Below are 25,438 nucleotides of genomic sequence, written 5' to 3' on the forward strand. Positions count from 1 at the left end.
AAGATTTCACATCGACACCTGTTTGACACCTAAACAGAGCGTTTGGTATACAATATTGGTTTTAACGAGCACGTCATTGGATCGGTTCCATCGTTAGGGTGGATATTCATCGTCGCGTAGCGCGAATTTTTCGCGCGCTGAAAACAACGCCGAGGCATTCTCGCGCACCCCTGCTCCCGGAATGTCGAGCCGTATTTACTATCACGCTTCGACCGAAAATACCGTGGCGATTTCTAATTAATCAGCAGGGCAATTAAACGCGCGTTGCTGGCTACATGGACACTGATTCTTCCGTGAAATGAAAAATGGCTGCTCGGGCACCCTTTCGTTCGTTTCTAACGGAACGAATATCAAAAAGTGATTGGAAGTAAATAGCACCTTATCTTTTGAGAATAAAAATGGGTGTCATTGATTTAGACAATAACGTAACCCATGAGCAATCCTTTAATTATGTTTACAGAGGGTTGAATTCGTTGATTGTCATTTATACTGAAAAGTGAATCGAATCCAGATGGCAAATAACAATGACTATTTTTCCTGGTAATACTAAGGAGTGATTCGTTCATCCATTCAGACTCGAGATTAAATTGATGCCACCCTGTCAGTTATGTAACCAACGTTTCTCTGTTCCTGTTGAGGGTCGAATCTCTTTTAGGGGATGATGGATACAACGGATGCCAGCTGGAGCTTTATTTTGCTTATAAATGATTAGTCCCTCGTTCTACAGACGGAGCAAAATTAATAACTCGCCCAGGGACCATTTCCCTTGCTGTGAATCATGTCGGACGTGATTTCTGATTCTCTATTAAGTCCAACATGATTCTTCGGTTGATAGATAAACCGGTGCACGTCTACACGTTCGCGTGAAGAAAGAGAGAAATTAAAAAATTAAATAGCGAAGAAACTACATGTTCAATTTGTAAGATAGAAGTATTTTAAATAATTGAGACTGCAAGTGCACTTTATTGCGTGTTCCATTTTATATTCAGCGTGCATTTCCAGGCATATCCACGTGTATTTTATGGTAAAAACGATAATTAAATTCAGAAACCGATGGAAACTCCGCGTTTCGAACGCTGGTGATGTATGTATTACGGATTTATAGCTTTTTTTTTTATAGCTCTCGTATAAAACGGCGATGCCACGGCGTGACACCGAGTAGGCGTTTCGAATTCTATGGGCGGATGTGTTCTATTTCCTAAGAGTAACGAACGCTAGAAACTTGTAATTCCACTCGAAGAAATACAGGGACTACTTTGGGAAGAATTATAAGCCGAACAGTAATAAATGATTTCGTAGGCGTCGCAGGGTGTAAAGGTGTCTAACATTGCCAACCACGTCCAAAATTCCCAAATTTCCACTGTTGTGTCTCTGCCCGAAACAGAACTCCACTCAGAGATGCGTAAATTTATAATCGGATGAAACTGTCTCCCCTCTCTCGTGCATTCAAAATATACAACTGAAATTTTCAAAAGGTTGGAAAGAGGGCAGGTTAACGGCCGTGGAGAAATATTTGAGAGAAATTGGATTTCCCAGAAGCAGATGGTAGTTCTTGTTCCGGCGACGTCGGCCAGGTCGAAACGTGGGGGCCGTCTCGTCCGAATGCACACGCCTTCGCCGAGTAGTTGAACGTGAAGTTCCGAAATTCACCCGGTGGGTCGCAAAGAAACCCGAGTTCGCGAGAGGTCGGCCCCCCGGCGATCTTCCGCGTTGCGCTTCGAATCGCGAGCACGCGAATTTCCGTCCTTCATCGAGCATTCCGCAGCGGCCGCAGTCACGCGAGAATCGTCCGCGAACGGATGAATACGGAGGTTCACGGGGGGAAGCGAGAGAGAAAGAGACGGACGAGGTCGAAGATGGGATTGGAATTGCAAATATCCCTCTCCCACGTTTCTCTGGTCTCTCTGATCTATCTTTCTGTCCCTCGTCCGGCCCCCAGCGCTGACCCTTTACGCACACGTGCACTCACAGTGGGTCGCGTAAGTATTTCAACGTTTGCCACTGTAATCATTGATAACATGCGTATGCTGAACCTCGAGTCGGATCCGTTTCTATATTCCTTGTGGTTGTGTGCATTTGCGCTTGGTATTTATGGAGTTTCCGCGATTAATTTTAGTATCGCGAGCAGATAACGAGGTAACTGACGGATCTCTAGTTAATATTGATTCTTGCATGCTTCATTCATATATACTTTGTGCTTCTACTTATTTTCACTTCGTATATTTCTGCAGAATTATTGTGACTAATTTTAGTACCCTCGGTAGATGGCAAAAAAAAAACTATAATTCTGTTAACAACTAGTTGGAGCCTCAAAGTTTCCCAAATCACTCGTTTACATCCTGCACGCGGTTTGCATTTCAACGCACGCCAAAGCCTCCAGTTTCAAAGACTTCTTTCACACGCAATAATGTCGGACGTCTCGTAAACCCATGTTAGAATTGACACAGTGCGTAATTCAGTTATGGTAACCGCTTTGGGCCGGTTTTGTCCAAACGTTTAGCTACTCGCGCCGTCATTGACCCGTAAAGTGGACGTCGTGTGCAAGCACGATGTCTGGAACATTGGAAAATTCAGGAAACCTGGTTAGAAAGTGACAACTCGGTCCCCTAATCGATCCCGATGTCTTCCTAGACGTGACACTGATTCTTCCAAGAACATCTTAGAACTAAGCCTATAATTAACCCCCGTTAAATCACGCGAACGTTGTGTCATGCACCTGCGGCGTTGCGAAAACCGTGAAGCGTTGGATCGATCGTTGCTCTATTTGGACTAACTTGCATAATTTTCAATATCTCCGCGATCCGCGTCGTTATTCACGTGAAACTTTAACCATACGCTCGAAATGAATTATTCTATGTACGTAAGGCCGCGGAGCCGAGAAATAATTCACCCTGAAATATTTTAAACGCGCTGAACTCGGATTTTAATTAGACCTTCGTAAAAGCACAGCAAAATTTCGCGAATCATATAATCCGACGACTGATGCTGACCGAGACAGTTTAAGGACTCGGTGTTATTTAAGATTTCTACGATTGTTGCATGCAAGCTTATGTTCTGTTTATTAAAATATCTTGGAGAAAAATTGAGAAATGGTTACATCCTGAATTGGTCCAGAAATCACGTTATCTATCGTCGCATACTTGGTTAGGTAAACTGTACGTTACGCCTACATTTTTGATCGGGGTCAAGCTGACCCTACCCCACCTGTTATATAACAAGTGTTCGAACCTACCAGTTGGGGGTTAAATTGCGTTATAGGTCTATCTGCTTAACCATGTGGAAAAAGACTGAGAGACATGTGTGCGTGTTGCGTGCTTATGGGATGAGTTAGAGTCTGTAGGAAAAACGCGAATTGAGGACGAGCATCGTAGTAGAAAAAACATGGAAATATTCACCTGTATCATAGTTAAATTTAAGAATTATCTCGTTTCTTTTTAAATATACGTTGTCTTATATTTTTTAAATTATTAAACAGAATATGTTTTTTTCTAATTTCTTCGGAAATACTTTCAAATTATAATTATTAATATTATATATACAACTATAAATAATTCAACACAAAACTCATTTACCACGACAGCTTTGTTCAACGTTTGCTCTGTAACCAAACGAAAAGTTTAATTATTTCTCACCGTACCTACAATTTAATTTTTAATTTATTCGAGCCATTCGTCTACCAGATCAATACCTACAAACCGCGTCAAGCTTAATACCCGTTTAATTACAAATCAAAAGTCGTGAAAGATAAAAGAAAAGGTAGTGATAAAATTCAAAAGTCGTGAAAGATAAAATTCAAACAGTCCGAACGTAAAACATAATTAGTGCAATAACTTTGTGAGAATAAAATCCGATACATTTTCCGTATTTTATGATGAATTTGCAATATTTAAAGGCATCCAATGAATGTAACGAGTACAATAATAATAACAATAATTGAGCTGAATTAATGATTCGCAGAGGAAAGTAACTTGATATTTGAGAAATTAATTATTACGGTGCAGTCTCATTTGTATCATTTTATCATCATTAACCATTTGGCTGCAAAGGGCGTATATATTATTTGTCTATAGAAAGTTAACGGGAATATTACTTTATCAAAATACATTGGAATAACAATCTGAAACTTCGAGATGCAATTAAAATTAATATCTATACAGATATTTCTTTGATTCTCTACATATACATAGATACACGCAAAGGATACATTTAGGATACAGTCAGCTAGCATTTCATCCTCTTTTCATTCAAGATCGAACGAGTCCCACCCCTAAGATGACAAAAGTCTCGTCACGTTTGAAGACTTAGAGCAAAAGCCAGTCATACCGAAATAATTTGTCCGAGCTCCTCGAGTCGTGTATTCGCAAGTTATGTGCGGAGATTATCTCGAAGGATCAGCATGTATGTAGAAATAAATTTTGATGGATCGTGGTGCTCCAAAAAGTACGATAGTCTTGTCAAATCGAGCATGATTAATGTGCGAATCTTGCGGTACGATAACCCCTTAAAACATTTGGGTAATACGTATCCACATTAAATTTTTCCAAATATATTCCAAATTTGCACTCTTCTGTGATAAAGAAATATTTCTATTTTTCTGGCACAATTACCATATAGTATTTTGATGAAATCTTTGGATGCTATTTTCAAACATTCGGTAATGTAAAATATAAACAACAAATATTACAATTCTATAGAAATATTAAAATTATCGCTCTCTACCCGAGAATGAATATATTTGAAACGCAAATATTAATTTGCATCTTAAACATCCGAGTATTGAGTGGACATTTCAGCACGAGACGTAAACGACTCGTAGTTTATTTTCAGGCATCGTCATCCGTGGTATTTTAATTGTAAACGTGACTTTGAATTCTTTATCGCGTCATCGTCGATCTTTAAGATGGTCATTGTCTTTGTCCCGAAGGAAGCCGCGCAAGTGCACTAAAAGAAGTCTTGTTAGCGAATCTTGAATCCCTCATTTCCCCGTCTCAAGTAGGATCACGAAAGTCGTTTGCATCCGAGAATTTAACGTGGAAGTAGATCCAAATAATTCGCATGGATCGCTGATAACCGTCTATTCGATGAAATATCTGAATTTCCTCCTAGAAAGCATATTCAGCTTATAACTTTCTCGATATAAAATTCTTTATTCAAATACGATACCTATCCTATTATTAATTTTATCTGCATCATATGTACGGTGCAATTGTTGCTTTGCTGGCAAATTGGACGGTAAGTTTCGAAAATTGAAGACTATACGTCGAGGTTGCTAACGTCGTTAATAGGTGAGCATCTCACAACGCAGCTGTTACTAACAAGCTTTCACGCTGAACAACTCATCTCTGAGATTGAAATTGAAGCGAATCTGCACACGAAGGGAGTCAATCAAAAATTTTTTTTAACTGCATGCAGCTGTCGACTGATCCTCAATAATCGATAGTTCGAACTCCCTTGAAGCTAGACATTTTTAACGTGACATCTCTCAAAAAGTACTTTTCTGACGCAGGGAGTTTCAAGAGGTCGAAACTATTGTGTTTTCGAAATATATCTATGGAATTAATTTTGTTGTTTTTCTTCGATATTATTTCAACCGATACCACGATAAATGTAACGAAGCTTAAATATAATTTTCTCTTATAGTATCCCTTTCTATGTATTCAGTTTAATTATTTTCCGAGAATTTCGAGTTTTAAAGAGAAAATATGTGTACATTGTTGCAGCAAAGGTGTGCAAATGTAAAAAATAATTTTATCTCCAACAACCTGTCTTCAAATATTACAGAATTTTAAATTTTTACCTTTCTGCAAAAATTGTCTATGAATTTTATACAACGAGAGGGTGAATATTTCAAATTCACTTCTGCTTCACATGTAGCTCAATACACTGTATCGAATAATAAATTAGGATTCATACTGAATGTTTCTGAAATTCGATCACTGTACAAAGTTAGGAACCACCTTGAACGTTTTACGTCAGATATCGACGTTTTTGTATATCCTCTACATTTCATATTTGGCGAACAAACATGTGTGAACGAATAGTCGAATACGTGACAGATCGAGGTATTTGTGTACAGTGCTAAATCCTGTTCGCCAAGTGTTAATTGCTAGCACGCGCTTGCAATCGGCAACTTTCTACAAATTGCTACCTGTCGATGCTTGAATATTCCAAACGTACTTCAAGGTGAAAATTGTTGCCGCGAAATTGATGTTATTACAAATGAAACATTTGTATGCGTACGATTGACTCAACTAAAACAAATAATGAAAGAAACGGCAGTCATTTTATCTACTGTCAAACCCCATTTTCATTCATAAAATCGTTAAAAAATCGTTTACTTTGTATACCTTGGCGATACCAATCCTGGTAAAACATACAAGGAACGTTTCGTGCTAACACTGGTTCCAGATTCAAGCAACTGAGCACGACAGCGGTCGCAGACTGGAACGACCAGGAACCACGGGACAGACAGGGTTTCTGGAATTGGGCAAAAAGGTGTGAGCAAGGTGACGAGAAGGGCTCGGTGCAGTTGCAGCTGGCGCGCCTCGAATTAGCTTAAAAGCCCGGGGCAACGAGCGCTGTAACGCGCAGAGAAAAGCGCGCTCCGCTCTCGTATATCACTCGTAGATAAAGGGCTGCCAGACGGCGACGGAAAGTATAGTGGTTTCGGGGACAACCCGCGAATAGGCGGCATACCGCGCAGCTTCTGCGCACCATAATCATTCGGTTCGCTCGCCAGACGGACAACCAGCCAGGGAAATATTACAGGATCACTTCAGAGATTTTCCTTGATCGTCGGGTTTCCCAGCTGGTTTCCCTTTTATGGCGATCGTGTAGCCGAAAGTATCTCCGAATCACTCTAGACGACGCTTAAGTGTAGGCTCGTAAAAAACTTGTTCGTTATTCGTGGCCAGGATGAATCTGTGCTATAGCAAATTGCGAGAGGAACATGTCGTCCTGACTGGGTCGTTAAGTTTCACCGTCTTTATTCGTCTTTATTCTTTATTCGTGATCATATTTTAGATTTTTAGCGAGCTTAATCTATCGAATACCTAACCAGTGAACACTCCAAGTAAGAAAAATAATACCACGGCACCGATTCACAATTTTTCAGTAGTCTTCCAACAGGAAACCCTAACTAGGTCAAGGAAGTACCAGCAGTACTTGAGAATTCTCATTCTTATTCATCCTATCACCTTCGCAAATGAACTTTTTCTATAGAGGTCAGTATTACGAAGAGTTAATGAATATCGCGGAAGTTTCTCACCGATGTGAATATATCTCACGAAAAAGTGGTAGAAAATGTAGCGCACGAAATGTACTATATTCTACCGCGTGCAATGTATTTTTATAATTAAACGGAAAACTGTATCAATATACGAGGCATGTAAGCGTTTAAACAAGAACAATGAAGGGAACGAAAATGGTACGCGACATTTCGTCGTGGACACGACCAACCGTTTGCCCGAAATTTAAGAGATATAAAAGGTTCAACGTTAAGCGGCTCATCTTCCGCGCACAGCCGCAGGTTAATTAAATTTTCTCTCGGCGTACCATATTTTTTCGTTAACTCTTCGAAAAAGTTACATATCCGCGAACAGTATATCCGCATTTCGATTATTTATCGCCGCTGGCCAGGGCGAGCTTTCGCTTAAATTATTTTACATTATCCACGTAGCTACCGTTTAATTAGTTTCGCAATATTCCTAGCGATAATTTCGAGTATTGTAACGTTGGTACCTTCGCGCGGCTCCAAAGGCACCGTTAGATATTTAACGTTGCAGCTGTTGCGCTCTGTAATTATTCAACAGACAAGATGATTAGGCAGAGAGGATGAGAGGTGGTGAAGCTCTTGTTCAGCTTAATCACGGGATAAAAAAACAACACGTGCAATTCAGTTCTGGTTGGGCGAGCAATTATCTAGTGGCAGAGATGGTCGCGAATCTGTTGCAACGTTCGGAGAAACTCTGAAGGAAAGTTTTCAAGCGACGAGAAAAATTATGAATGCGTATACCTGTGCGAACCAACAATATACCCAACATCTCTGTTACACATAAAAAGACGTACAGCCTATTTGAAAAATAGAAGGCACGGAAGCTCTCGTCAATTTCGTTTCGAATAAAAACCAGAATATATTTTCACCCATTTTGGAGAACGAGGCAGGACGTTTAAAGCCTTAGAAACTTCCTTAACGTCTTTCTTGCCTTAAGCACGCCAAGTTATTTTTACCTTTACGCGACTACGCCCGTTACCGTGTCGTTTCCTTCGAAGGGGAAATGTACGATGCCTCGCGTTCTACCTCCAGCTGACGGTTCGCGTGCTGCGAGTGGTGGAAATTTTACAAAAATTCACCGAGAACCCGGCGACTCCACCGTCGCCGGCACCTAGACAGTAGTTTACGATTTTCGAAATCCAACAGACGGCATTTTCCGTTGTTAGCACTTTTCCAAGAGTGGCCGAAGGGGAATGAAAGTCGTTGGTGGACTCTGCGTTCGTCAGATCCACCCTCCCCACTCCAGCTCGTAAATTCCCTGGTTATTAGAGAAGTTATTATTTATAGTATAAAACTTTCCCGCAAGCCTTCGCCCGGCGAGGACCGTACGTTCACTCAAGAGTTCTCGATAAAGTAATCTTTAATGCAGCTCGCACAATAATTCACGGATCCGCGTGGAAATGTACGCTTGCCGGCGTGTTGGTGTTACGCGCGCGAAACGTTGGGCGCAATTTACACCGCGTTATTCATAAATGCGGCCGCGAGGAGATCGCGCGCGATAAATTTTCGCGGAAACTGCGAGACGAGTGCAACAAATAGAGTGCCTCGGAATTTATGGCTGGGGGGTGAACGTTACGACGCACGCGACCCTATCGATTTCCGTCATCTTAAAAAGTTCTGGTTCCTGTCAGTGTCGCTCGCGTGATGCAATGCGCGAGGGCGAATTTCCGGACAAAATAACGAGGGGAATTGACGATTTAACCGAATTGAAAATATGGAAAGTATTGGACTATTGGGTAGGGTAGGGTTAGATCTCTCGTTTTTGCTCTTTATCATACGAAAATGTAGTTTAGACCAATAACATGAATGTTAAATTCATAGAATAAATGTTAAGTAGAATGGAATTAACGTGAAAGGCTTTTACGAGGAAACGATTTTGAAGCTTCATTGGCTACAGGTGCAACTACCTTGAATTCGCCTCTATGGATCTTTTTGTGGAGAAATGTCCCTGCTCGAATTTATATTCCACACAGTGTCAATATTCATAAATACAGACATTCCGTGACGGCGAAACACCGCCAGGCGAACGTATATTCCACGAATATTTAAAATTTATTTTCACGAAAAAGAAGCCTCGCACAACAAAATTCTCTTCTACCTTTTTCGATTTATTTTTGCATGTAGAATCACCTCGTTCTCAGTCGCGTCACTCGCTGTACGACGTTCCATAAAAATGTAAATTTGTTTTACATTTAGATTTAGTGTTTTCCAAAATTAGAAAAACTATCGCTACGTGATAGAATCGGTACTCCAGCTTCTCTTAGATCGAGTTAGAATCCCTTACCGTTTGAACTTGTAATTTTGACAGGTGGCCTAACGAGTAATCATCACAAGTAGTCACGAGCAGTCACGCGCTCTGTTCATTGTTTTAGAACAATTACGTACATCGTTGTTTGGCGATAATATTCTGTACACGCATCATCAATTGCGAATAGCAATCTATTCTGTACTATTTCTGTAAGTAGCAATCTATACGATGTTGAGAAAAATGTACGACATTTTTTTTATAAGAGATTCTAGTATACTAATTGTATTATAACTAAACATTAGAAAACTCCAAAAATTCCTGTTTCACGCGACGACAACCCATTTTAAACATGTTTCAAGCATTCAATTCCAGCGAACGCGGTACAGAAAAGTAATTCCACGTTAATGTCACTATGCAGCAACTAAATGTGAGACAGTCTCTCGAATTAACAGTGAATTCAATCACGGAAGGAATTCGAGGCGTTCCCGTTTACGTAGAAATTTTTTAATCAACGCAGCTGTTTTCAACATGGTTAAACTTATTCAGGAAATGAGACCAAGGATGTTCTACGACATGTAATTTTAACTTAAGTAGTGAAATTTCGGCTCGCTCATGACTCCACTTTACAATACCCTTGCGGACGTTACATGCCTTGGAATTCTCCTTTGTATCAAATTAAACATCTGACAACGTACAGAAACAAGGAATGCATACTGTTGCACAAAAGTTTGGGATACTGCAATTTCTAAAATAAACGATCCTTTACTCGTACACAAAATGTAAAATATTAAACCTCGTATGTTTAATAACTATTTTATTTGAAAAGGAACCCTGACAGTGAAATTTAATATTTGTCAAAAGCTCGATTGCCAAGACTTTAATATCGTCGTTTGGTTATTACTACCAGAGCCGTAATATAAAAATAAGCAAGTCGGTATAGCTGTAAATTTGTTCAGAATATTCTTCCACTTAAACGTGCATACAAAATGCGTGGCGCAATTAACGAAGAATTCATTAAATGGAAAACTCGTTTGTACACCCCTTAAGCGAAAAGTTATGGCGAGGTGAGAAACTCGCGCATACTTTCTCCGACTCGCGCATTTCCTTCTACTCCTTCCTCTTTCTTCAGATAAGTAGTTACTTGAAACACTTTAAGAATGGAGAGGTACACTTTGCAGCCGTGTAGGTTATCATTATACTTGTTTTATAAAAGTTCAATCTATTTATCGTCCTAGAATGAGGGAAAGAATCACAAATACGTTATTTTAAACGAAACAGTTCAAAAGTAATTCTTTCAACAAAAAAATGTACTTGTATCTCTAATCATTTCAAAAGTAGCATCGCAACGATCCAATTTTTCAGGATGACAGACATACTGTATGAACCAGTTTTGTAGTCAATAACTATTCAAATTTGATTGTCGAATTTCAAATTTCGTTTGTGACTTATTGCAGCGTTGCAGCTGCTAGATAATAATTTCCTCGACATTGTACGGAACGATGTATATGAAAACCACGTATACACGGCGCATGTGTTTCAATTACAACGCATGAAGTCCAAAATATCCACAGGTGAATTATCACGCGGTTTCAGTGCCGCGTTAGTATCACTGACAACCCCTTTGGCCAACAATTTCAACTCCGTGATACGTTAATTGAAATATTTTGAAATCGGCTATTCCACGCGGAATATGATCTCTCCGATTCCCTGTAATTATCTTCTCCTTTCGAAAGCAGAGAGGCGGAGAACTTTACTCCTCTTCGATATTTCGTTGATATTACTATTACCTAACAGTTACTTGTATCTGTTACGTACTATTTCGTTATTTTTCGTATTTAAAATTTGACAAAGAATTTTAATTCTTCAATTCCATTGGCAAATCGATATTTTGCGTCGGAGGATTGAAAACAAATGATGGTCGTTTGATAATTATCAGATTTTATGCGACGACCTTCTTATGATAGCAGCCAGAGATGTTCGTGATGAGGAGAATCTCGGTTACACTTGGCTCGAACGTCATTCCTTCCTTCCTTCGTCGATGCGTGTCTCGAGTTCTCTCCTTCCTGCGAGTTACGCTCAAGCCACGATAATGACGGCTAATTGACACTGACGGAGGCTACTTGCGAACGCAGTAAGGATCGTACGAAATCTCTGACGCGAACAAATCATCGTTCCAGCACGAATTCCTTCCCCACTTCGACGGATGCGATCAGTGCGATTCGTGAAAATCTCTACGCCTAAAATCACACTCGTTTCATGCTCGTGTCAAATGACGTAATTGAACGGCAACATTGTTACGATCATTTTGTCGAGTTTGAATTTGTGCTAATTTTATATCGTGTTAAGTGGCGTAACTAATTTTACAGTTTGAGAAAATAATTCTGTGTCAAATATAAATTACAGGTATCTGTGTGATCAATATTTTTTTCGTTAAAATTATACCGTAGACATTTGTAGATATTTTTTACGTAAAAACAAACCCGAAGAACATGCAAAATTGTTTATTTTTCGAATTAACAAAACTGTAACGATCACTCTAAAAATGAATACAGTTACAATATTTTGTTCGAACTTGATCGTGATGCACGTTCATCCTTAATTTATTCAGACGTTATAAATTGATGGTAACCCCAAACGGCTGTAGCAATATGTTCAAAAAACGTTCACGCCCGCAAAAAGTGTTACCGTGTAGAACGTCCGACGCAAAAAATTGATAAACCTTTGAAAGCTCCCTTCGCGTTCGCTTCTCCTGCGGGTAAACTTTCACACCGGCATCGGCATGAAAATGCAAATACCGACCATTAATTTTAATTTTCGGATAATCTTCCACGCACTTTCATTGATATTTACGCCGGGACGGAGCTAAGGCCACAATGAATAATTACACAACGAAATGCTCTAACAATTTCTGAGTTTCGATGAGGGAACTTCCTATAAACTGCCATCATTTTTTATCGGGATTTAAAATACAGAATCGAATATAACGTCAGTTTAAAAAATAGGATGCAAGTAAATATTGTACGAACAGAATTTCCTATGAAATTTGTATCTCGTCCATTTCACTTTGATTACGGTACTAAAAAAATTGATTTCGCTGTTTGTTTAATTGTACTAATATTTACTCGGCCCTCTGTTCGAGAGTCTGTTACTTTGTTGAAATTGCACATAAATTGCTCGATATAAATGAAAAAGACACGGAACATTGGCAAATTGTATTTTCATCGATATTCTTTTTAAATTCAGTCCACTTACGATGAATTCAAATTCTAGCGGGAATTATTCATATATTTTTGTAGATGCGTGAAAAACCACGGAATGCGGAAAATGTCCAACCGCGTTAAAGCTATTTTTCATTTCGTTCCCATCGCGATCCCGGGCCACGGGGAACTTCAATTTCAATATTACGGAATGGACTGCGGATACGATATACAAAATATCGAATTGTATGGTTTCACATGCGTCGCTAACGTTTCATCTGATAACATATTCGAATTAAAGTGCAACACGTCGCTTACGACACGCCGCTATGATTGTAAACTCCAAATAGGTTAGAGATAAATCATTGATACGCCGTTTCTGATGCGGCACGAGCTCAACGAGGAACGAGAAACGAGGATGGATAGCGAGCTTACTCCCCCTAATGTGCAATTTTTCGTGTCTTTCTCGAGATAACAAGGAGTAGGAAAAAAAGTTTTGCAATCTGTGGTTTCTCGCGTATCAGCGGAATTTTCGTTCGATTCCTTTGAGGAGGCCGCACGAGCGTGGGGGGGGAGGGGATGACGAATAGGAAATTTATACGAAACGAGATCCCAGGGCTGTGATCGAGCGATTTCATCGCCACAATTTGTGGGAACCGCACTGATTGCGAATTTGATGCTCAACCGTGCGTATAATTTGTTTTCGTTACTATTAATAATTAAAGCCGATACTCAATAATTGCGGCTAGCGATTATCAATTCGAACTGGTGATTGTTCGTTGTAGGTCAAGAGTGCATTCTGTCCCGTGAATACGGTCTGTACGCGGTCCTTTCGGGTTTATTGACTGAAACGTAAACACGGCCTCAATGATTTTTACGAATTCTTGTATAACTCGAAGGACATTCAAAGACAACATTCGAAAGTATGAGAATGTAATTAAAAATGTAAAAAAAAAGGGTGGCACCGTGTAAAAAGCCGATGTTGCATTTTATCTACGAAAGATGATTTCACTTTTCTAGTATTGCATGTATTTTTATAACAAGGGCTCATGCCAGAAGCACTGCAGTCTACAGACGGAGAAAAACACAAAATGCAGTTCCATTCAGTGGATCCTTAAGTGCATTCGGACATAAAAATGGTATTTTCGGAACATGCTTGGGTGAAATTCATTTAGACGAGGCGACCTCTCGTATTAGGTCCTTAACAGAGAACTAAAATACATTATGTAATGTATTTGAACAGCACTTTCTAATTTATAGTAAAATTATATTAAATTTAATTTACATTAAACTTCACCTATGTTCATATTAATTTTCTCTACAAACCAATCAACGTAATTTCCTTATTAATTTTACTCTCTTGGTAAGATATCATGATGAGATATATGTCCCTACAATCGAGATTGTTGATTCATCGTTCTAAAATACAAATATAAACCCTCGTTATGTTGTTTTCATCCGTTCTTCTAAGTAGTAACCAGAGTCTCGTTACCGTGTAGCAATTAATCACGAGAAATTCCGTATTTTTTACCTCGCGGAAATTATCGATAATAGCCTGTGAACGGTGCAACTGCGAAGCGGTAACGTTTTATCAGATTTCGGGGAAAAGCCGATATCACATGGCCATAGATTGAAACTTACCAATCGACCACTTTATTTCACCCGGTTATGAATATTTATTTACAAAAATGATTGCTTTTTAAAGCTGATCGAGCTGCCACTTCTCATTCCAAACACGCAACGGATGATATGAAAATACCACTGCACAATTTTAAAGCGAAGATACGGATAGGTAAAGATATTTCGCTTCATTGGTTTGCCGTGTTTTATCGTGAACGAAACTTTCATTCGATGAAATGCAATATTTAAACTGCGGTTGTTTATGCAAATCCATATTTACACGGATTCAGATACGGAATTTCTAAAAGAAAACATACTGTAACGTTTTGTTGTTGTTATTTTATATTGTATTATTGCTGAAATATCTAGTTCAAATATAAAAAAAAAAAAAAACTAGCGGAGATAGAACAAAACGCTAAATAACAAAGAGGCTCGGTTGCGACGAGCAACGACGAAGTCCGAATAAAAATTTCACTGCGTCACAGGTGGTGCCACTGAAACCAATCAAATATTCATAAAAATACGATCTCGTTGACTACAATGGTACCACCCATAACATAGTAAAAATTTCATTCGAATCTTGTGTGGGCACATAAAAAGTCATACTATTCTTTGCTGTCTCCATTAATATTAAAATTCTTTAAATAAATTTATAATTTCGTACAACTTCAAGGGTAGTTTCAACCCCTTTGAACAATTCATCAGCGAGCCAAAATCGAAAAATATCAAGTGGGCGATGTTCTAGCTTGAACGAGTTCACTTTTATAATGAATGTATTAAACTGAAACGCTCGTCGCGCGAAACATAAATTGATTTCAGGAGCCGAGTACAATTTCGCCCGGTCTCGAAATTTATTCAAAATGTTCTAAACGATTTCTCGCTCACGTAACGTATCAAGTTACGGTTGTAGTATTATTGAATACTATCCACTAAATCATTACAAGCAAGCAAACTCTCGCTGTCCTCCGCTCGCGGAGTTGATAAAATTCCGCGGAGCGTTCAGCGCGTATCTCACTGCTTCAAGCCAACCGAATGATATATTTCATCAGAAATTTTAAACACGGCACGATCAGCCCCAAGCCTGCAAACCATCGAGCCGTGAATCGATTCTGTTATTTTACAGCAAAAATTGAAGCCTTCCTATTTTCCCTTTTTACAAAGAAAAAATTACAACAGAATAAGAATAAATAGTTACAGTACATGTACTGTAATTTAATGAGATACATATTAAACTTTCGGATAACGTATTTTAAGAAAATTCTAAAAAAGAAAAAGAAAATCGCTCTTTCCATCCGAATTTAGCATAACATCTCCTTAATCGGCGGTAGAGCACCTACAATCGCGAGTCTCTGAAAACATCCATTAACAGGCTGCATAATTACTCGATGCTTAAATACATGGTATTTCTTCGTGGGTTTTTTTATGTTTGCGCGCGTCAAGCGTTCTTACGCAAATCGAGTTTACGTAAAATTCCAAGCACAGGGCGAGTGAAATTTGTAATTTAAATTTTTAAGCGCAGCTTAACTTCGCTCTTTCCGCTTAACTTAATTTCTCGCGAAGGGTATTTTTCACAGTATAAAGTAACTGAAAACTAGAGGGGAAAACTAACGCGGAGTGTATCAGGTTAAAAAATGTACAACTATATTTCTTAGGCGGCTCGAGATCTACGAGGAAATAACGTATCGAAAAATATTGAATGCAAAATATTTATTGCGAGCTGATGATAGACTATTTCTTTTGGTCCTATTCGAATTAAAGATTATGAAACAAATATTTTTGTGAGCCTCTTCGTTACGAAACCAGGCTGATTGAAATAGTATTTTTATAAACACGATATAATTCCACTGGAGACAGTGAAATATTCCCAATTACTTTTAGCAAACTAGCCAACGATCTTTTATCTTCGCTGGTCCCGACCTAATTGACTGCATACATTAAAACGTCTCCTACTGGCGCACCGTCGAAAAGAAATCAGTTTGAAATTTATATTAGGCGAGCGAAGAATAGCACAGAGGGAAAAAAGCGTTCGCGCTTCTATGCGGCTCCATCTTACCGCGCGAGATTTATCGCGAGTCAAGGCTCTCATTTAAATATTTTTCACGGTTCTCTTTCAAGATATAAAATATATTCCGAGCACAGGCTTCGAAATCCTTTCCGGTTTATTCAACCAGCCAGCAATTTTCCGTGTACCGTTTGCACGGGACTGGGCCAACGCATTCCCTTCCCTGTTATGAGCAAAATGCGGTTATTGCAGAAATACAAGAGTGGAATAACGTTTCAATCATCCGGTGTCGGTGGAAATACTTTTACCTCAGACGCAGATATCGCGAGTTTAACATAATGAAAGTAGACATATTTTGCGCCGGTGACCCGATATTTTTCAACCGCAATGTTCATCCTAATCCCTTTCTCTGAATCCCCATAAACTTGACGTCCCACGCAAATATTTTTGGGTTCAAACGTGTTTGGAAACTCGGCACAGCGAAACCGTCTCAAAACTTGGGAGTCATGGTTCGTTAAACTCAACGAAAGTGCGAAATGGGATGGGACTCGTCAGTTAATTAAACTTCCAAGTTCGTATCGCAAAGTATGCTTCCCTTTGATTTTATTCCGCGAAACGTGCGCCGGCCGAAGTCCCCGGATAAGTTTCCGATATCCGTGTCGTCGCAGAGGGAGCACAAGTGTCCACTTTAAAGTGGAGACACGGTTAAAGGGAGAGGAAGCCCACGCACACGAGGGAAACTTGGACTCGCGCGGAGAAAATGTGAGGGAACTGTTCTGGACAGAGGGGAGGACCCGTTTCACGGAATCTTGCTAACGATACGTAGACGATTCTCCCTTCTCTCGGATACGAATAACATTCGCGAGGAAAGCGAATGAATTTTTCTCTCGAGGTGAACAAATATTTCTTCGCTTGGCTCGAGTTATTTGAGTCTCGGTAAATGTAACCGAAAGCAATGAGTGCAATGTATATGGAAATTTTAATAATTTCAGCAATGTTCCTCGATTTTTCGTATTTCATTTTTATTAATATATTTCTTTATACTTTTATATATTTCCGTTTTGTTTTTGTAACTTTTTGTTGCACGAACGAAAAGCATGCACATTGTACAGTATAGCAGGCTTGAAACAAGGGTTAACAAGGCTACTTTATGGAGAATTTAGATAATTAATTCGAGACCCAACTGCGGACACCAGATATTTCTAGGCATAATTAAAACTATCTGTTTATGAGGTCCAGGGGAAAGAACATGCGAATGATACGGACCTAAAAATTCCAGGAAAACTGGTTTCGTGGAAATGAGACAGAGATAGCCGAGCTTCTGTTAACTTAAATGGGAAGCTGAGTTTGAGATTTTAGGGGTGCACTTTTTTCTTTTTATGGTCAAAAAATAGACTCGATATTCTTGTTACTTGTCTCTAGAATATTTCCACCAAATTTAATTTTAAACATTTCTAAATTGTAAAAGTGTTAATTTAATACAATCTTGTATACATAATGTGAAACTACCCTGAACATTTTTGTTAAAGAAATACTTACTTGGATGAATTTTTAACATTTTGATCTTTGCGATGCTCCGTAAAAAAATTGAGTTCGTAGTAAGAACTAGATATTGCACGTCTTCGAGATTAAATGCTCCAAAGAGAAAACTAAAAAGACTCCACGCGCGAATACAGTTCGTTAGAATGTAATCAGATTTTGCGTCCGTCTGAAAAAGAAATTTAACGAGTTTTCATCGAGAAACCGAAAGAAAATTTACGGTCATCGAGTTAGGAAGTCAATATTAGAAGGAAAAAGTTCCAGTTATACTGAAACTTAGATTACTGGCTGTTTTACTAAAGAATTTGAATACCGTAATGACTTGCTACATCAAACGACATCTCTCGATGTGAAACGAACATTTCACGGTCCAGAACATTCTTTGAATGGATTGCTACGCGTTCATCGACACGATGCTACTCATAAACGTTTAGAAAAAGAGAATTTGTATTCAACACGATCAATTCTTCCGCCACTCAAACGTCAATGGAATTTTCACATCCACTCGAACAGAAACATCACTGACAAGTGAAACCGGAGAACACGACTGTTGCGACAACAAAATAGAGAATATTACCAAATTATTATTAATACGCAAATCTATAAAATCTAGTTAACTTATTGGCCAGAAGAAAGCCTGATCGTCCCCGAGGCGAATTTGATCGATTCACCAGCGTTTCCTTCCTCTGAAAGAAGGGTCGAAGTCAAAGGTTCCAATCCTAATACGAAATTCAATTTTTAACCCTGGAGAGAGCTTGCGTCGCAGTTGATGATTCTCCATGATATTTCACCGGATATTCTTCATCCGTAAGACCCTGGTGGCCCTGTTCTATCAGGATAGCTGAGGAATGTACACGCGAGGTGAGAACTCACCACGTCACGAATACCCATAGACCCATATCGGAAATACGGATATATCCGATTCAAATGCCCTTGCGACAGAATCCAACTCAACCCCTCCTCGTCGGGCATTAGGGTGACAAATGGCTAGCTACCCTCCTAGCTACCTCGTCTGTGTCTCTGAGCGCCCTTGGTCTCTGCCAATATCGACGCTCTAGGTCCGAATTCTCTGGAATTCCATGCTTGGTTTACGCGATCGTTTCGCGTCACACTTTGTTAGGCTAATGCACTGATGAATTCTTAGTCGTACGAAGCACAATTGAACACCAGTGAAACTGTTCGAATCTGTGTTTCTTTCCTGTCTTTGCTTGGTGAATAAAATTGACAAATAAGTAAGACGAATGTACAGATAAAATTATCCAACATTTTGATGGTTCAAAAATTATGTAGAATTTGCAAGTGTCTAAAATACGACATAGAAATACGAAAGATGGCTCAAAGACGTATGTATCTTCCGGAGTAATTTGGCGAGTAATTTGTAGTCTCTACGAAGCTTGAGAAAATCCCTCGTCCTTCCAAAGGAAGTTAGCAGTTTCTCCTAGTAACTTTGGAGATGTAATATCACTCGGTAAAATTTTGCGTATTATTACATAAGCTGTACGTAAAGCTCTGTACATCACGCGGTAAACAGAATCGTCTAACTTCATAACGTTAAGTTACTCGTTATGTCTTTGTGCACGGTGCCAACACTGCCGTGAAGTGCATTAATTAGTTTCTTAATTGTTTGCTCGTTTTCAAATTCTTTAATGGAACAGCTGCGTTTCGCTTCGGAGGATATTTGTGAAATAAAAATGTAGAAAGCAACTACGATATCGAATTTTACTAAAAACATTTTTGTGACAATTTTACCGTGTATATCGGAACCAAAAAAAATTGGTATCGAACTTGCCACTTTTGACACCAGTCTCCCCCACAACTTTCATCGTTGACACCGATAAACTGGAAAAAAGCTCGTTCCCCTTTTACAAATTCGCAACGATAGTATTGTTTCCGATGAACACCCTGTAATTGCTTCAGAGAATTCGCCTGTCCAAACTAAAAATGCTCCGTATCGTTCCACTGCATTCGCATTCGTTTACCCGATTAAACGGAAAATCCGCGCAATACACAATCGATAACCCGTAAATTCGTGGAAATCGAATTTTAAAACGGCGCGATACGTGACTGCCAAACAATTATCGATTTCGACGCCCCGGTGGACTGAATCGCCGCCAAATCGACTCCAATTCCGGACTTCTTGACTCGCAAATTCGGAACGCAATCTGAACGGTTAATGCAGGCCAATTGTTCACGGTGGGCATCGGTACCATTGTGCCCCTAGTTTCCATGATAATTTAATCAAGGCTACAAAGTTATCTTCAACCAGTATTGTCGTCGACGTCAGTTAAATATCGTTTCACTCACGTTTCGATCCCTGGACAATTGCATCGAGATCCTTAAATCGTTACCGAATATCGTTACACGAATTTGGGTAGTTATTCATAATTTACTCACAGCGGATTGTAATTAATTTGTACGCTTTGGATTTAATCTTTTTGTTTGCTTATACCCTGAACTTACTAGATCAAAATAATAATTTTTATGAATATTTGTACGCGTAGCTAGAATTTATATAACAAAGTTTAAAGCACTGCTGCGAGATTGCTGGCTCGCTCGAAAGAGGAAACCCAGGGACGCGTCATTGGCATCCTTTAGGGAGGAATTCGATTGCTTTCAGTGTCCCGCGCGGAATCACTATTTAAATGACCGTCGTGGTGTATATAGCCTGTTAGAGTGTAATACGAGGATGGGTCTGTACTCTGAAAGAGACAATTTCCGGGCGCTGCGTTTCCAGAGGCATGAACCACGAAACGACCACACGGTGGAAATCACAAAACAATAGAGCTAGTCGGAGTCATTATCGAGCACGTACAAAGGGTATTAGAAACGTAAACCTTCTAATGCCTTCGATAAACATCCATCCACCAACAAAATTCTATTCAACTAAATTTCATTGAAAAGTGTATTCGAAATTATATTGTATTAATCTGTTAATATACAGAAATTAAGGAGGTTGCAATTACAAATCTAAACATGTTTTAATCTTGCACTTGGTGTCATATAAGCTTACAAAGTTAAAAAAAACCTTTATATATATCCCATTCTAAGTATCAATTCACAGAAACGTGATGGAACCCAATTACTTGTGATTCAATCTTGGAATCCTCAGCTCTCAACACATTGACCGGAAGACCGATTGCTTAAGAGATCGCAGACCAAAATGCCCCTAGTGTTTCCCACTTGACTGTTGATTGATAACTAATTTCTAATTGATTTTCCGTCTAATAACCAAGTTAGTCCGAAGGTATCGTGGCCTCTCTTCCATTATGCTCTCAGTATAACAACGATGTCTGTTGCACGTTCGCTGGTGAATAGAACTTTAGTCAAGTGCCTGACTCCGCGTAAATTTGCTTGCAAATATCGCATGGTTCTCGACAGACTGTATTTAGGTGCTCGGAGAAAAATTGAATTTGACAATCATTCTTGATGAAAACGATATATATATAAAAAAAAGTCACGGGAACTGATAGTTGCGGAGATAAAAAATCATTTGCGAGGATCTGTTTCAGACGAAATAAGCATTAATTGCAAATTTCAACTTTAGTTTAGACTTTAATCAAGTTTCGCACCAAACGCATACGAATAGAGAAATGAAGTACACGTGTACGGAAAGTATCGGATAAAGCACAGTACAAAGTGTATAATTAGACCCACGCGCACTGAGATCGTATTACATCGATGTGTACCAAAGCTCGTAGCGAGCCGAATTTATTGAAAGCAAAGTGCTCGTCGGTATAACACGAACTTGGAGTATCGTTTCGGGAACTGGAGACGTGACGCGATTGGAATAGCGAGCTCATGCTGCATAGGTATACCACGATCCAGGCACGTGGACCAGATTCGACAACTACATTCGGAAATTCTGCTCGGATCACCTGGTAACGCATTAAGAACGTGCGGAACCAATCGAAAGGCTCTTGAAGAAATTTTCTTTTACATTTATATCACCTAAACTTACCGAAAATGAAAGTATAGCTTTCAAACAACAAACAACTTTCCTAACAAATGTTTCGCTTGGAATCTTCTCAAGAAATAACGAACTTATTTCGATTCGCAATGTCGCAGAATATTTTTAGAAACTATTTTGCGATATCATAAAATAACGCTAATAACATTCATAAAATTATACTACCAGATATAGCTGTCGTATAGTTTCACTTATTATGTAAATTATACGCCTGTTCTTACGGTTCTTTGATTGATTGACATTGAAAAGAATAGAAACTTCGCGTACATACATGCGAAAATCGAAGCACAGTTAGGGCTAAAGAACGCGTCAAATATTCATAGAATTCAATTTCACTAGCGGTCGCTGCGAACGATTTGAAATTCAGCGCCGCGACCATCGCCCCCTCCCCCCGCCCCCAACTTGGAACATTCAATTCACAAACGCGGAAATTTCGGGTTGCCGAAAAAAACACGACAGAAAATACAAAATAAACACTTCTTTCCCTTATTTCATAACAGGTTCGCGATCGCAACAAAACGTATACCATAAGTAACGGAATGAACGATATGCAAAATAAACGTTTGACAGAATATCTCATCGAGAGTCGGTTGAATCAAGCAAAAGAAAAGAAAATTGTCGATGAAAGGCGTCGAGTACTCACTCCTCCGCTATCCACAGGTAGACCATAACCTCCTTTCAGTTCGTCTCGCGGAGACGCACGCACTGGATCCGTGATTTCCGCGCTTTCTGACGAATCCGCTGCACTTGAGTACCGAGGTCTGAACAGAGAAACCGTGACGCATTATTTCGACCGCGTGGAACACGAAAGTGGAATCAAATACTTATTTCCAGAGGCTCGGGCAACAAAACGACACCGATCGACATGCTGTCACGATTTACACTGACGCGCGCCTCGCACCCGCGTACACCGTTCCCGCTTATGCCATGGCGTTACGTTGTATCGATTCCCGCGGCCAATGAAATATTTCTTTGTGTTAACAACCATATGACTTGAGCGACGCACAAACGAGACACAATCGATACGCATGACATGTTTACCTGTGAACTTTCAACCGCGAATATATTTTTTTTACCTTCTTGACCTGAATGGGACGAAGCTGTAATCGCGCAAACGTTTAAAAATAAATTGTCTGTAACTGTCTGTAATTAAATACGAAATATTATTTTCCTTCGATTAAAATAATATTACAGCAATGTGTCGGAAAGTATTGCCACGTATTCGTCTCCGTTAATTTTTTCAAGCGAATTCGACCGACCGCGAAAATGTGCGCCGCAGAAGGCCTTCGATCTCGCATGCACAATGGACAAGGTCGAAATTTTCAAACCGGCATTTCTCTTAACACGGTTCGTTTAAATAATTGGCACAGATTTCGTTAATATTTTTCATACGCCATAGATCTTGATCGCCATTCCGCTCACGTTCTTTTGTAGCCATTTGTTCCTTGATGTTGGACAGCATATAATTGATAATAAAAATGATAAAATATAGCTGTTACCCAAGAACGCCATAAATCTAATATAAGTTATTGCAATCATCTGGGCTCTATAATCTTGAAATTGTAATATGTTCCTGTGTCCTCTGATCGAACAAATGATTGAAACCAAAATGTCTAAAATATCCTAACCGACACAAATTCCTCGACTCGACAGCCAGGCACAATCGATCATTTCCATCTTCACACAAATTCGTTGTTCCATTTACTAATTATCGAAATAGGTCGCGAAGATTCCCTCAACCATCGCTCCGCGATTAACCCACCGCGTTCCGATCGCGTTACCATTAACTTCCATTGTCTCGGCGACGCAAGAACCAGATAAAACTGTCGAGAAGTTCGTGTTCTGTTAAATTTATCACTTTATTCAGTAGCTCCGAGTCGAAGCAAGACGACCCACCTTCCCTCGAATGGCATTCATCTGCTCGTAAGGAGCCGCCGATCGATGTCCTAATTCAACAGGTGCAGGAACGCCGAAGACGCAGGCCATTCTACATTCTACGGGAATTTCTGGAAATCGCGCCGCTGGCAACGGCCAGGAAAACCGATAAGATTCGCGGCGATGTTGGTGAAATTCCATCGATACCCTCCTGTGATACGACGGCGAGATAGTCCAAGGTGATGTCAGTCGGGGAAGATGCACTGCTGAGATACTCGGTCTCCTGGAAGAGAAGGAAGAGGAAACAGACGAGGAAATAAATCCTTCGTAGAGGGGAATGCACGTGAGACGAAACATTAGTGAACATTATTGGGGATTAGACGTACAAAGCGTTTTCCGAAAGGGGCTATTGTTTCTTAATAACACGTAAAAAGTAAATAATAGTGACCATAATTTTGATGCAATTCAAAAAAACGATGAACATTCAAATAGATCGTTAAATTAGCAAAAGAGCCTTAACATTTTTAGATTAGAAAGATTAAAAATTCAGAAGTGTTCCATATATCATCTATCTCCCATTAAAAATCAAAGCGATGAAGCACATTTTGGCCAGACCCGTTGCCAGGGTTTCGCAGAAACTGCTGCGCAGTATAGACAGTTTTGGAGGTGGTTATTTGCGGGCTATCTATAGGAACGAAGTGTATGCATTAATACATCGTTGGGAAGCACTTTCTGTGCTGATTACGAAAATGTATCTCGAATATGCTCGCGTTTCCATTGTTCGTTTCGTATATTTTTAGAATGAGCTGAGACAGAATTAAAGTTTGGTGGTTTTGGCGCCATTACTGGAATGGATCCAAATTGTAAGTATGGAGCCATTATTATATGTAGGTATGAGATATCTGTGCGTGGTAGTATGGTGAACGAAAAAACACCCAACTTGCGTTTCTCCGTTTTACATATACATTTTTATAACGGTAGATTAGAGACTTTTATTACTACGTGAAATATTAGGTTTGAGAATATTTCGTATATTTTTTATTCGTATCGCGAAGATATGAATTTGCATAAACATCCGCAGTCCAATCATGAGCCACTTTTGCAAAACTGGAACACCGTGGTAAAGCCGACCTAGATATTTTATTCCGAGATGCATGGAACAAACAGAAAAAGAAAGAAAAGCGAGAGGAGAAAGTAAGAAGGAAACCGAGGATCCCACGTAAAATAGATAAGTCGTTGGAAGTTTTATCGGCACTGATGACTCGTGAATTCTGCGGTAAACCAAAATCGATTGTGAGAACCGACTATCTTCTAGAGGCATTCCCTAAGAATGAGGTTAAGAGAGGAGGGAGAGAGCATATTCTTCCAAAGGAGGGATGATGTTATTTTGCGCTTATTGGATCTCCTTCCGAGCAGCTAAGATCAACAACATGACTAGGGAAAAAATGTGAAAAAGATTACAAGTTTGTATATCAAAGAAAACCTAAGCCAGAGGGTGAAATGTGTATTATTTTAAATAACAGTACAGTAGAAATATTGCAGAAAGATGTTCTTTTTTTTTTTTTTTAGAAAATGTTAAAAATAGAATGTATTTATTAGCCTACACTGTTTATAGTAGTAAGCGCGATACTTATATATGTAGATATTTGAGCAGACGGAGGCGCTCGGTTGAAGCGACGTTGATCATCGGCGACGTTTACAAAATTCGTGGTAAAAA

The 25,438-nt window shown here is 39.4% G+C and overlaps 1 protein-coding gene across 1 annotated transcript in view; it reads right to left on the reverse strand.

Annotated features, from left to right (window-relative positions):
• The window catches only part of LOC128884636 (sodium/hydrogen exchanger 9B2), a 96,266-nt gene extending 73,440 nt beyond the window's left edge, over nt 1-22,826 (reverse strand). Inside the window, exon 1 of the mRNA XM_054138144.1 lies at nt 22,490-22,826. Within this exon, the coding sequence (XP_053994119.1) occupies nt 22,490-22,515 (26 nt within the window). The 5' untranslated portion in view covers nt 22,516-22,826. The remainder of the gene's footprint in view (nt 1-22,489) is intronic.
• Between the last annotated feature and the right edge of the window lie 2,612 nt (nt 22,827-25,438).

This window comes from Hylaeus volcanicus, chromosome 1, assembly GCF_026283585.1.
Source record: "Hylaeus volcanicus isolate JK05 chromosome 1, UHH_iyHylVolc1.0_haploid, whole genome shotgun sequence".
Lineage (NCBI taxonomy): Eukaryota > Metazoa > Arthropoda > Insecta > Hymenoptera > Colletidae > Hylaeus > Hylaeus volcanicus.